The sequence below is a fragment of the Trematomus bernacchii genome, unplaced genomic scaffold (assembly GCF_902827165.1).
Source record: "Trematomus bernacchii unplaced genomic scaffold, fTreBer1.1, whole genome shotgun sequence".
Taxonomy (NCBI): Eukaryota; Metazoa; Chordata; class Actinopteri; order Perciformes; family Nototheniidae; genus Trematomus; species Trematomus bernacchii.
The window spans coordinates 15,147,505-15,161,305 of NW_022987739.1; the positions used below are offsets into that span (position 1 = coordinate 15,147,505).

General features: G+C 37.9%; 1 protein-coding gene across 1 annotated transcript; it reads right to left on the reverse strand.

Annotated features, from left to right (window-relative positions):
- Positions 1-4,358: 4,358 nt before the first annotated feature.
- ak4 (adenylate kinase 4) lies at positions 4,359-11,944 on the reverse strand. Its single transcript, XM_034147174.1, has 5 exons — positions 11,803-11,944; positions 10,898-11,017; positions 7,779-7,951; positions 6,668-6,786; positions 4,359-6,329 (listed from the first exon to the last, which is right to left on the reverse strand). Exons 1-5 carry the CDS (start codon positions 11,942-11,944, stop codon positions 6,200-6,202), a joined length of 684 nt encoding a protein of 227 aa, XP_034003065.1. The 3' UTR covers positions 4,359-6,199.
- Between the last annotated feature and the right edge of the window lie 1,857 nt (positions 11,945-13,801).

Consider the following 13,801-nt stretch of genomic DNA (forward strand, 5'->3'; position numbering starts at 1 on the left):
GGGAAATCCACCCCAACGCTCAATCCTCTCATGTGGTTGCTGCATCTATTATTCACATTCTATAATCAGTCCTTCTGATACTCTTTTATGTGTATTTTTCATTAAACTCTTTTATATGTTATTTTTTATGGAAAATGGGAATATCAGTGTTGCAATATGCACATAATTTCTTTAACAATTAGAAATAACATTTTGTCTTTTATAGTTATTGTCATTACATTTGCTCTCCTGTCCTATGTAAAAATGATAGGTACTCAAATGTTATGAACAACACAGTTCTCATTCTTGGTGGATTTCCCCTTTTAAAAGCAATTTTCCAAATTCAAGCCAATTATGATTCTTTTTCTGTGTAGGAATGGCAGATGGCAGTTGTTCCAGCCCATATTTGATTAGTTTTCATGATTGATTGATTGATTTGCCAAATATGTTCAAGAAAAATGGTTATGTCTATACAATTGTGAAAAATGCACATAACAATGCCCTATACTTCAGATGTTTAAATTCCTAGTTTTGTCCAACCATGTCAAAAAACATATTCTAGTGATAAATGAGAAAAGCATAAACTAACTTGTAGCCTTAAAATACTTATATGATTTATTGGTTATAAAAATAGTTGCCAAAGTCATTGCTCTACTGGCATGCAATACAGATGCAGACTGTACGATATGGTCTATAAGCATGACTACACGTGGCAGGTACAGTACATGGTTAAGAATATATGATAATGGTTGTGTAGTGTTAAAAAGTAAAAACAAAATGCATTAAAACATCTAGTGAAATAACCAAATTGGCAAGGCCTAAATTATTAGTTTAGGCCCCCAATAGTGGACATTTCTCATTAAAATCCTGTGTATAAAATGAACAAGGACGCCTGGCCCTGGTATATCAAAGACGAAAATAAATTGTCAACTTTGCATAACAACTTACCATGGTTTGTCAGAAAATGGAAACTCACTCTGAATTAAAGAGGATTTTCTATACTTCATTAATAGCATTCTTGAATGTTAATATCCTATTATTAAATAAATTACAATCTAAAATTGTTTTAATTTTAGCTCCTAATTTGTGTGTAATGAGGGTGGATACATGAAGGACAAAACACTGACCACTGATGGCATGCTTCCTTCCTTGGCCTTGTCCCTTGGCAACAGAAACCCTGCATGGTTCTGAAAAGAGGACATGAGCCTGGGAAACTCTTTTCGGAGAGCCAACGGGAGCTCAGTGCACAGCAGGAACGGAATGTCCGAAAGGGAGGAAAGATACCCCCGCCATCACCGGACGCAAAGCGCTGCCACTACATTGTTGCCATGGAGCTTCCTGTCCCCTGTGCCTACCAATATTTACCCTTTGATGCCCTTGTGAGTGTGACTGTGTTGGATGGAGCAAGCAGGTGCTTTAAGGTCCTAACAATATCTGCCACGATCAAAGACAGACATGTCCGGAGCCACACAAAGATGCAAGTAGAGCTTAGTCTGTTCATCGTTTGATCCATGAAAGGGTCAACTTCTTGATAAATCAAATAATAATTTGTATAGTTTTAACTTCATTCACTACTTCAATATTTTCAAAGTTGCTTTGTCATTTAAAGACAACAAATATTAATTTACTGAGAAAATAAAGCTTATCAACTAATAATGTGAATAACAAAACACTGAAAGAAAACGTATAAAAAGGATATCTTCCTAGAGCAACATTGCAAGTTATAGAGTACTATTTTGGCCTATATTTTAAGACTTGGGCCTCTTATTGCAAAAGTATTATTGTGAGCATTGTATTGTGCATCATACGGATGTTGGGCGACCATTGCAGAAGTATGGGCAGCTGACACAACAAAAACAAGAAACAACAAAAAACACACAAACAGACGGTGGACTTGAATCTGAGGTTATGTCTTTGAGACTTTAGATCCTGTAATCCATGTTCTGTGGGGTAAAAACTGAAACATGACAGATTACTCGTTGGCTATGGGTCTCTTTTTTTTTCAGAGAAAGACTATGGCATCAATGATGCCCTAGTTTTCCACTACCACTTGACAGATAGTCTATTTGAGCTCCTAAAACAATATCAATCAAGTTTAAATGTTGCACCAATTACATCCATAAAAAGCATTTGGGCCATTATGCATAATTTATACGTTATACAGTATTTTGGTGCTAATACTCTAATTCCTTTGCATTAGTTACTCCAGCCCTGTTTAACACTGCAATTGACAGTTTAGCACAGCAATATAAAAGAAGGTGTGTGTGGATTTCTGCCTGCAACACCAAGCTGCGTTAAGCTGCTCACGTGACGTGCATGACGCTAGTCGAGATGACGAAGATGGCTATTGGACCAAACAAGAGAGAGCTGTCATCTCAATGTAGAGCCAGCCCTACATGATAAAGATAGTGATCATGATAATACTAATAATCAGGATAGAAGGGACAGCACATACAAATGCCAACTATAACCCTATAGGCTATGCGTAAAAAATAAAACACCTGTCCTCTATTAATCGATTTGCAGTTGGAGTGCTCTGTGCCTTTAACTGGTGTCCTGAAATGCCGCTCCATCAGCTGATAGAAAAATCCAGCTGAAATCAAAGCGGCAACCTTCACACTGATAATTAAATCTAGTCCAGGCGATGACATTTATTATAATAATTGAGTAACAGAAGCGATCGTTATTGACAGAACCAGACTGCAATATTTAATGTGTAAAAAAAAATCGACATCCGCTACACACAAAAAAACACATGATGTCATTAATTATGCTCTTGTGCAAAAAAATAGAGGCCTTGAATTTGGGTTATAAGATGAATTTCTCTCATAAATTGAGAATGTAATAACCCCTCCGAGCAGAGATGCACAATGGTGGGAGGGAGTGGTGTGCATTTACAGAGGCAGCTGATATTATGTAACATCCACACACACACATCATGATGCTTCTATACCTGGTTAGGGATGCAAGATACAGCACGTCTCACGAATCACGTATAATAGCCTACATATAATAAACGGATTACTTTACCTTTCAGAGAGCTTTCTACCATTCTCCCAGGAGATGCGTCTTGTGCCGTGGTGGAGATGCGCTTTGAACCCCGACTCCTCTCACACACACACACACACAAACACCGACCTTTGATTTGTCATTCGCTGCCAGTCAAAGGTCAACGCGTTAAATGTCCTGGGAGACGCACAGTCCTGCAGGGATTCCCCGGTATCTCCCGAATAAGCTGTCAGTACATTTACAGAGCATGCGCTACGGCTACGGCATCATCATAAATCACATTTTGGCATATGAGCAACAAACTGGGTCCAGCGATGGCGATTGGTAGATCTGTAGATGATGTGGATGAGCGTTGCAGTGCAAGGTAGTGTGGATGGACAGCAGAAAGTGCGCCGCTCAGCGAGACAGCTTGGTAAAACCTAGGATGGAGCTAAACAACGAGCTGAATGCAATGACCGATCTATTTATCTGTTTACCTTTAGAAAACGATAGTCTAAAAAACAACACTGGTGATATTCACTAACATGTCGAACCTTTTTTTTTATTATTATTATGCTCACAAAACGGCTGATCACTACCAGTAGAGGTCCCCATAACAACAAAGATAGGTGACTAAATAAACAACTACAATGCAATACTGTGCAGCATTACAGGTTTTGGACACACTAAGAGCAAAATGATGGTCCACGTATGAACATACAGTAGGCTATTATAGTGCTGTGTCACGGTAAACACATCAGATGAGACTAATCCGTGAGAATCTGAAACGATTTAGATAGAGCTCTACGTCAGAAGTGATCTAAATGGGGTTTATTTACAGATCTGAGAGTATTGGACACGAAAGGAGATGTACAGTTGGACAGTAGTCATATCTCGAACGCGTGTTTGTTGTTATACCTTCATTAAATCCACCCTTTTAGGTTTAATATGCAAATTAGTGCACCCACCTGCTGCTTCCTGTTTTGCTCACTTGATAGGAAAGACCAGAGAGCAAGAAGGGAGGGGCAAAGCCTTTTCTTAGTGGGAAAAAAAGTTTTTTGTAGTTTCAACCAGGAAGGACAGTATTCAAAATGTAAACTTGACATGTCTAAAAAAAAAGAAACTGCTATTTAATTTTCAAAACACTCAGCACACAGCTTTGTAATACTTAAGGTTCAACTTGTGGTTACATGCCCACTTGCTATGATCCATTGTTCACACTGAGTATTACATCCTGAAAGCAACTACAAAGACCCAACTTAATTAGTATGGATCATCTGACTAACAGTGCCAAAAATGAGGATACAGTAAAGGACAGAAGATTAATGATGTTGTATACAATTAGCTACAAGTACATGATTATGTAAGCCAACTGTGCACACAGACACATATGACAGCAGATTTGAGGACATATTTTTATTGTTTTTTAAGAATGTAACATGTTAGGACAGCAAGGTTTGAAAATATGAAAGAAAAAAAGCCCTTAATCCATATTACACAACAGCACTGGGGTGTGGTTGCACAAAATATTTTTACAGCTCCCCCTCACAAACCAAAACACTGACTGGCATGTTGAGCCATCCCAGCTTTATCAAAGACATCTTTCTAACTCAAGCTAAATATTTGTATCTTGTATCTTTGGTATGCCACAGCAAATGTTTTCAACCTACTTGCAACACCGACTATTTTCAGACCCTCAAAAAACGCCACCAAAAAACATTGATAAAAGGCAACATTCACCTAAAAAAACATGATAAAGATGTGTATCTGCATGCGATAGGTTGCTGCATTGGTGAATGTGGCTTCATAATTAATTCAGTTGTTCATTTCTGTCTAAAAAAATAACTAATTCTACAAAGCCAACATTTTACATGTTCCCTACCCTGCAACAGTGATGTATACATTCAAACAATCTGAAAAGTAAAATCTTTACACACGTGATGCTTCCCAAAAAGTGACCATCTTTAAGTTGAACTGCCACTGCAAAACATAACATTTTCTGAACCACTATCTGACATTTTGATGAATTAAATCTCAAGGCAACCACATGTTTAACGAAATGTAACAGCATTAGGGGTTCTCTTTATTCTGTGCATTGGTCTTCATCCCAGCCACAGAGTGTGACGTTGAGTGCTTCTTGAATATTGGACAGGTCCAGCACCAGCCCAGTAGATTGTCCTGCATCTTATCAACTGCAGAGTGCATACTATTCTGCAGCATTTCAGTACAAAAGTAAGAATAGAATAGCAGTTTATACAGTACACATTTTTCACGTATATTCTAGAAATACTGTGCGGATCAAGCCAAACAATGAGCCATGGCTTTGCAGGATTATTGCATATCTTACAGCTTATTTCACACTCCGAACCTTTTTAGTCCAAATTGATTCATTTAATTTCCGTGTAAAATTGGCTTTTGATACAACACTATGTATATGTGACAGTGACTATGTATCAGTGAGTCAATTCAATCAAGTTGAGATTTTATTTATTTATTTTTAAAGTCATTTTGTGATGTGTATACATATACATGATACTAAAACTCCTAAGTCACTTGCCTTTGGAAAATAAGTTTTGGAGGGTTCCACACCAAAATTATGATAATCAAAGAGGCGACAATATGATATTGTTTGCCTGATTATTAAACGTTTGTTTAACGTGTAATTATTCAAATGTGGAACGAGAACAGATTATTTATAAGTAATATTCCATTTGTTTGCCATCATTAAAGTTTGCAAATGTTCATAATCAATTTTAGTGTTCACTATCACATATTTAATGTCGGACTGTGATATGTTGGTCCGTATTTCAATATTCTACCATACTCCTCTATTGTTGAAGATACAATCTTGAAACTGGGGAGCTTTAGTGAAGGGAATCCTTCTCTTCTAAATCTTTGAACTGTTTTATTTCTCTCTTAACCTTTAGTGTCACCACAGCTACCCTTTATTTTAGTTCAATGTGTATTGATGCATATTGCCTTGAAATATTTGAACATTCAGCTATGATGCAGACAATCAACCCAATCAATAAAGCTCTAAAATACTTTAATTTAAGAGAAAAAAAAACTGTCGTTTAAATCACAACATATTGGATAACTACAGTTTTGATCAGAGTCCTTATCCGCCTCTAAACCTCAAAATAAAGGAACCTGAAATCTGAGGCCAGCTTGTTGAAACATCACATATCTTCCTGTGGCGGCCTCTTCATGTTTCCCCCTGTTCTCCTTTCATTCATGGGGGTGTCTGGGTCTGGAAGGCACCTGACGGCTGTATGTGCATCTTGGCGCTGAGGAGGGAGTTGATATAAGGCCAAATCTTGTCTGTCTCTGTACCGGAAACGGCGTGAAGGATTCCCTGTGACCTGAGCAAGAAATGACAGAACAAATAAAAAGGAAGGATGTGTAAAATTCAAATATTGATTAAATGAAAGGCAGACTATGGTTTATTTGTCTATATATTTTTAAGACAATCCAAAATGTTTAATTGTATTTTAAGTTATAAAATAGGAAACTATTGATCAAAAAACATACAAGACTTCATAGTTGACTGCTGACTAAAATAGTTTGGATAAACTACCAAATTCACACGATCCATTTCATGACCTCCATGTTTTGTTTTTGTTTGGTTTTGATTGCCCATGTGCAGCATCTGACTGCATGTAGGTATTTCACTGCTAAAAAGAGTTTAGTATATACTGACTTGTATAAATCCATGACAGGCTTGGCCACATCTTTGTAGTATCTCAGTCTGCTCAGCAGGGCTTCAGGTTTGTCGTCATCGTGCTGAATGAGGGCCTCCCCGGTGACGTCATCCTTACCCTGAGATATGTAACACAAGGTTCAACAATACAACAAAGGCAAACTCAAGATCTCTCAAAATCTTACAGCATATGAGATTGGACAGTGCAATCACACTGTACAGTAGGTAGACACATGCAGTTCCTACATTCACATCTGTATCAATACCACAATCCTTTGGGTAAATGTATTATAAAGATATCAAGTACATAAGGTCATTATTGGCAATGGAATTTCTCCAGGTTGCTTCCTGTGCCTTGAACTTTCCAGCCATTGTTTAATGCAAACAAGAGGTACTATTGCGTAACTGTAATATCTAGGTTTCAAATTCCTTCCTTTTTTATCCTCATCCTGTTTCATTTCTGCATTCTGTTTAAAAAAACAAAACTACAGCAAAACAACTTTATCACGTGCCATATCTTCTGTAGTGAGGCAATCATTGGAAAACAAGTTGTATACAACCTATGACATTTGCTGTCAGGGCTCTGAAATCTGACATGTAAAAGTTTTAGCTTTCAGACTTCACTAACAATACTGTATTATCTAGAAAATATCCCCTTCAGAATTGTTTTAATATTTATATAAACACTTTAACACAATAAAAATGCAGGATTTTTATGAATGTTTGACATGGTGTTGTTAGTATATTTATTGTTCTTTAGTTATAATGTATGTGATGAACTCTGTTAACTTGTTTTATAGGTCATAAAAGATGATATCTAGAGATTTGAGTAAAGAAAAGTAACAATACGAAATATTCAACTGAGTGAACGTGACAAGAAACTTGTGAAGTTAAATAACAAACAGCAGGAGTGTAGATGTTGTTGTGTATGATTGTGGTGTAGTTAATTAGGATATTGTACTTCAACTGGTTTCAATCTCTAAATTCGACAAGCTTCCACCCTGCTGAAGCCCAGCATTCATTCCAATCAGCTTCAAAACACACCGAAACAAATCCTGTGGTGAAGTAAATCAGAGCAGAATATTTGAAGCACTGTGACACTTGTTGAGACCTTCACTTGTGGCGGGTTAAAGCCCAAGTTGTAGACTCGGCCACTGGCTGCATGCACCCAGCGGTCGCTCAGTCTCTCCCTCAGAGTCTCGTAGGGGATGTTCAGGCTGATGACCAGGTCCAGCTGGCACAAACTGTTCAGGGCTCGGGCCTGGGACAGAGTCCGGGGAAAACCTACACAGAGTACGAAGGACGAACAGGGAAGGTGAGAGACTAGGAAAGGTTTGCTGATATATGACCTTTAATTTCCACAACATTTAAGATTTACAGGGTATGTTTGTTTTTGAAGTTGTGATTGTCATTGTGAGTCACTAACTTCAGGAATAACCGGCCCTGTCACAGTTATGTACAGTTAATTTCCTGTTCCAATGATTGCTAATAAATAAGCTGACAGCAACTAAACTTTGATGAAAGTTCATTGACATTGTCTGTAGCCATGATACAATAACCAAATTGTGTGCATGTGAATGAACTTACTGTAGAGTAACAATGCGCTCAGTTACATAACGTGTATGAACCATAACCAGCAATAACAAGACAAGAGTCAACAGAGCTGTGCAAAAATAAAGTGGTGCTTTGAGCTAAATGTGAACAAATGTTGATGTTTAGCAGGTAATGTTTACCCGTTTTAGCTTGTTGGGGATTTGGTCATAAAAAAAAAGGTGTTGGACAGATGGAAAGTTTGACCTAATAGTAGTGCTAGTGAAAAAGTCAGTATGTCACCAATGTTATTACAATTCATGAATGTATGTACCTAATAAGACTCTTTTCCAAGGAGGCATTTTCAGTTGCTAAAGCAGGAAAAACACAGGTGAAATGAATCGCATTAATAAAGGATGCATTCCATTTAGGTTAGCCAGTTTCAGGTTTCTGGTATTGTGCATGCTGATTCACGGACATGGCTTGCTACTGCACTTAATAGAATGGCGCCATTATTATGTGATTAATGTCACCAGACTTGTATTGACATATAGCCTTTCAAATCCACTGCATGCCCTCAGGGCTTCATCTCTAAACGCCAATTTTACCGTCCACACACACACCTTCATACACTGATGGCAGAGCATGCCATATTGCTCATCAGAGATCTCATTCTCACACAAAATCTCAAAACCTTTCCCAAGTGCACTTGAACATACGGACTGTCTGGAGGAGGCTGGAAATGAACCGCCAATCTTACAATAAGTGGACGACCCAGGAATAGGACACAAATTACAATATTTCCAGTTATTAGTTCAGGGAAAACTTTGACCATGGGTAAAGGTAATCCTTCAAATAGTTGCTGCTGTGATGCAAGAACAATTTCAGACTATATTTTACAATAAAGTATTACCATATCATAGTTGTGATAACATATCTGGACCAACAGAACAACATTTCCATCCCTAGATCCTCAATGCTGGTTTGAATAAAAATAGTATTAAGTGTATAAAAGCAGAATAAGAAATAGAATATTTTAGCATTACTGTATGTCTACTTTTGTTATAAAACGTGTAGATTACACTAGGAATGAGATTACATTGCTATGATCTCTATGGGGAAATTCAGCACCAGAGATGTTGGCTGGAATTCAAGGTCTTGCTCAAGGATCAATCTGCATGGTTGGTGTTGACATGGCATGCTTACTGTAAATATAGGTCATTTAGTTTTAAGGTCACTTTTTCTCTCTTGTTTTTTGCTTTTAGTATGCTTTGGTATAAATATGTTTGGGTTTTTCTTCTGTTTATTGCTTCCTTATGTGGTAGAGTGGAAACTGGCAATCGCTGTGTATGTTCCATTGTTTGGTCAATAACTAGCTGTTAAATATCTCTCTAACCACCGGAGCATCATGCTGCTCACAAATGATTTACTCGGAGGCCCCAATTAAAAAGTAACATGCATAAATGTGTCCATGTTAGTTTGTTGGGCAGCATGGGGTTTATCTCAGTCTATTTGAAACTGAAATAAATGCAGGCCTTTGCATGTGTGTGAGTGTGTGGTGTGTGTGTGTGGTGGGAGGGGGGGGGGATTTGTTTGCCCTTCTCTTTTGCCGAAAACAAGTATCTGTTTGCTGTTCATGTTTCAAGGTTAAAAACACAAAATAGTTTCATCAATGTTTGGCATCTCACTTGGAGATAGAGGGTAATATTTAACATGAACAAGACAATGATCCGCTAAGTTTGTCATCATCTATGTTACTAATGCTCAACCTAAATGTTATCAGATAACAAGAAGAAACATTTCCTATTCATTTGTGAGCTAACACACTTCTGAGGCAATTTCATCAATACTTGTTTTGTTTGTATAAACATTGCAAAAAAGTGTAGTATTATACTACAAACAAGTATTACATATCACATACACAAGAATTGACAAAAGAAAAACCTGTTTTTTTATTGACTGACTAATGTCACTTGGCACTGAATGCGATTCAATTATAACATTTCGAAACTAGGAATAAAGCTCAGGAAAGCATTTGCATCCTCCTGATAATGACGATGATCTTGTATCTTTTATTTGAATCTGATGCAAATCTGATGACTAATGTAAATTGAATAACAGTGTAATACCGCATGCAGGGACCTGCTGATACTGGAGTCAGTACCTCGGGGTACTAATCACCCACAGATGTAGGATAATTTTTCCACTTACTTACTCCTCAGAGTAAAGGAGCAATACATTTGGCACCTTTAGGGGGCATGTTTCTAAGCATTCAGAGGGGTAGAAACTGCTTGCCTGAGCCGCTTTATTATATTATACTGCTTCAGAGCTGGGCTGAAGAGAGAACAGGAGCTTTCTGCCATGTTATTTCTTCATTTATTTATTTAAAACTATGTTGCCGTTCACACAGCGCTTGAAAGGATATTCTTAGTTCTACAGTTTAAGTGAGCTCACATGTTTATCAATCCAGGGATTATGTGGGTGGCACATGGGGAAGCCAATCAGATTTAAGGAGTGGCTGACAGTTATTACTAACCACAATGCTGCATCAAGGAAGAATGTATCCCTCACTACCAATGATCAAGGCAAAGGATGGACGCTGCTATATTATAAATCATGCTAGTGTCATATAACGCATCAGTGGAATATAGTACAAACAATGCACTCTGAGTGTTTAATAACTTAAAAACTATTTCATACCGTCCAGCAGCCAGCTTTGGCTAATCAGCTGTTCCAGTCTGGGCAGCATCAGTCCGGTCATCACATGGTCAGGCACCATCATGCTTCTTTCTACATAGGTCCTCACCAGCACACCTGCCTCTGATACACAATACACAGGTAAAGATGCTTCCAGCTGCTGAATTTCAAGAACAAGCCAGGACAGGGCCTGTTGAATATACCCACGCCATGATAACAAAACAAAAAAAAACACTTGGTAAGGCACTTATCTGGATAAAACTCTCACTGCAAACTCCAGACTGTAACATTGTGCATCTGTGGATTATTTAAACAAACACACATTTTGAACTAATATTTTAAAAATCCTAATACTATTAAAAGCAAAAAGGCTTTGTTAATGACACAGCAAGTCACAACTTTAAGGAAACGTTTCAGTGATGGCAACAACGCAGCACACAAGTTTTGAAGCAAGCCCTCTGCACTGGATTCTAATTTAGTAATCAGTGAACATGGGCTTTGCACATGCTTGGAATTGAATTATCCCAGTTGGGAGGCTATAATAAGGACGTTTAAAGAGACACAACCAATGGTTTAAAGTGCATGGTTGGGTGAGTTATTGTGATAAAACATGGATGAGTGTTTAACTGGAGTCAATACTGAGTCATTGTGGGTGTTGGGCATTTCACCAAGTTAGGTCTCTGAACTCAATACAAATCAGAAAAAGAAAAAACAAGTTTGTATTCATCCAAATGCACCGTGTTTTAGCTTGGATTGTAAAGGTAATTTGTCAAATGAGCTTCTAGGAAACAACTGTGGAAACTGCGCACGTAAGGATAAAGATTCACACGCAGCATAAAAACACAGACTTCCCTTGTTCCTGTTGACACACCAGTATGGGCAGCAGTTAACTTGCAGAAGCATCATACCTGTATTTGCCGCTATGCTTTCTCGGAGATAGTGGCCACTGGAAAGATATTGCAGGTCAAAGCTTTGCGCAATCCTCTTGCATATCGTTCCTTTCCCTGATCCTGGAGGACCCATGATAGCAGCTCGGAATAACTTGGCCATGTCTTCCTGTGTAACTGTAAAACCTCTGGGATGCTCAAATGTTAGGTTGTCCTTTGCGTGTAAAAAGAAGGAAGTAAACCTCCTAATTAAAAAAAGATGAGGGCATGAGCGATCAAACTGGTCAAAAGCCTGGTGTGCTTCTAAACTTGTCTTGCCAACATAAACTTCACCGTGTCTCTTTACCCTGCGGTTATTTGCTGTTAAACACTAAATGCGCACATTGGATCTATCCTGCTCGGATCAAGTCAAAACGCCCTTTTCCTTTTTTCTTGCAGGTCATTTAAGGATACATTACACCCGCCTACGTCTTCATGGAGAGAGACTTTTGTCTGCGAATGAATGGGGGAGTCTCCCCTACGCCCTATTTTTCTGCGCACATCATCCAGTAAAAATGCGGATGACTGATTCGCAGGAACTGCCGGGTAAACTGGTTACTGTAGTTTTTAAAGAATTTCCAAGTAATGTACATCAACAACAACAACGACAACCGCGAAAATATAATAATCCTTGACATAGGTTACAAGGAACTTGAAGTGCAGAGAATGCTGTCTAAAATAATAAGATATACGACGAGGACGAGAAGAAGACGTTTTTTTTAGGCTACTCCTAATTAGAAAGAAATGTATGTTTTCTACAACATAACAGCAAAAACACACACAATAGAATAAATAAAAATAAAAACTGCATTGCCAATTCATTTCACTGCAACATATAGCCTAACCAGTTTATCAGAAAGGGAGTGCATTTATGTGCAGAAGGTTGAGACCAATATTATGTCTAGCCTTTTTGTTTGGGAAGCCTTATTTCAAGTTATTTTGATCCGCTATTGCAATTGGGAATTCAGATAATGACAACTTTAATGCATTTTCCAGCTTATAACAAAGATTTTATAGACAAACTACCTTGCCACTTATTTATTACAAGTCAGAAAAAAGTGCACGACAGTCAATGTCACACATCCCTAACATTATTTATTTCACAATGTAAATATTAAATATATTATGTCCCGTAATGTCCCACCACACAATAAAGATCTGCAATAAATAAATTACAAAAGTTACTTATATATATATATATATATATATATAAAGTGGGTTATTCTTGGATTTCACCACTTGTTGACAGTATTTCTCTAAAATCAGAGCCTTATTTGTTAATTATTAAGGTTCATGGGGTTCTTATTTGTCAAAGTTTCCAATGCTGGCAGCGGTTGCAGAAAAGCACATGAGTCGTTGTCATTCCGCGCAACATTTGCCGACGGGCGGATACTTGTTGCGAGCCATATCGGAGCTGTCAGATGTTGCGCACAGCCTTCAGTCTACTGTCAGACTACCCAGACTAATCCAGCAGACAAACAACTCGGAAGATTAACCTATTTGAGCCTCGAGATTAGAGAAACTAGTTTTCGTCTTCAGACCCGGAAGCCTGCTTTTAATTACAAGATCTTTTCTTTTTGTCACATGGCTTTGGAGAATTCAAAACAACAAAAAATGGCGACACTCACGTTGCACTGTGTGGTCTTGCTGCGTCATAAAAAATATTCATGTAAACACGAGGAGTTAAAAGGGAAAATGTCAGGTAAGTGAGTCAAATGTATGTTATATATTTAATGTGTACTGGATGTAATACAAAAAAATTGATTTTATTGGAATTTTACAGCATGCATGTTTTTGGCCAGAAAGGGGTGTGAATGCTATGCTGGGCGTTAACGTTTGGCTGCACAACATTCAATACGAACGTTGCACTTATATTTCGCATTGACTCGCGTTATAATGAATCCTAGGTAAAGCAGGTAGGCTTGTTTATATGATATAACATTAATAACGGTTTTGTTTGGATTTCGACAACTTTTGTTTA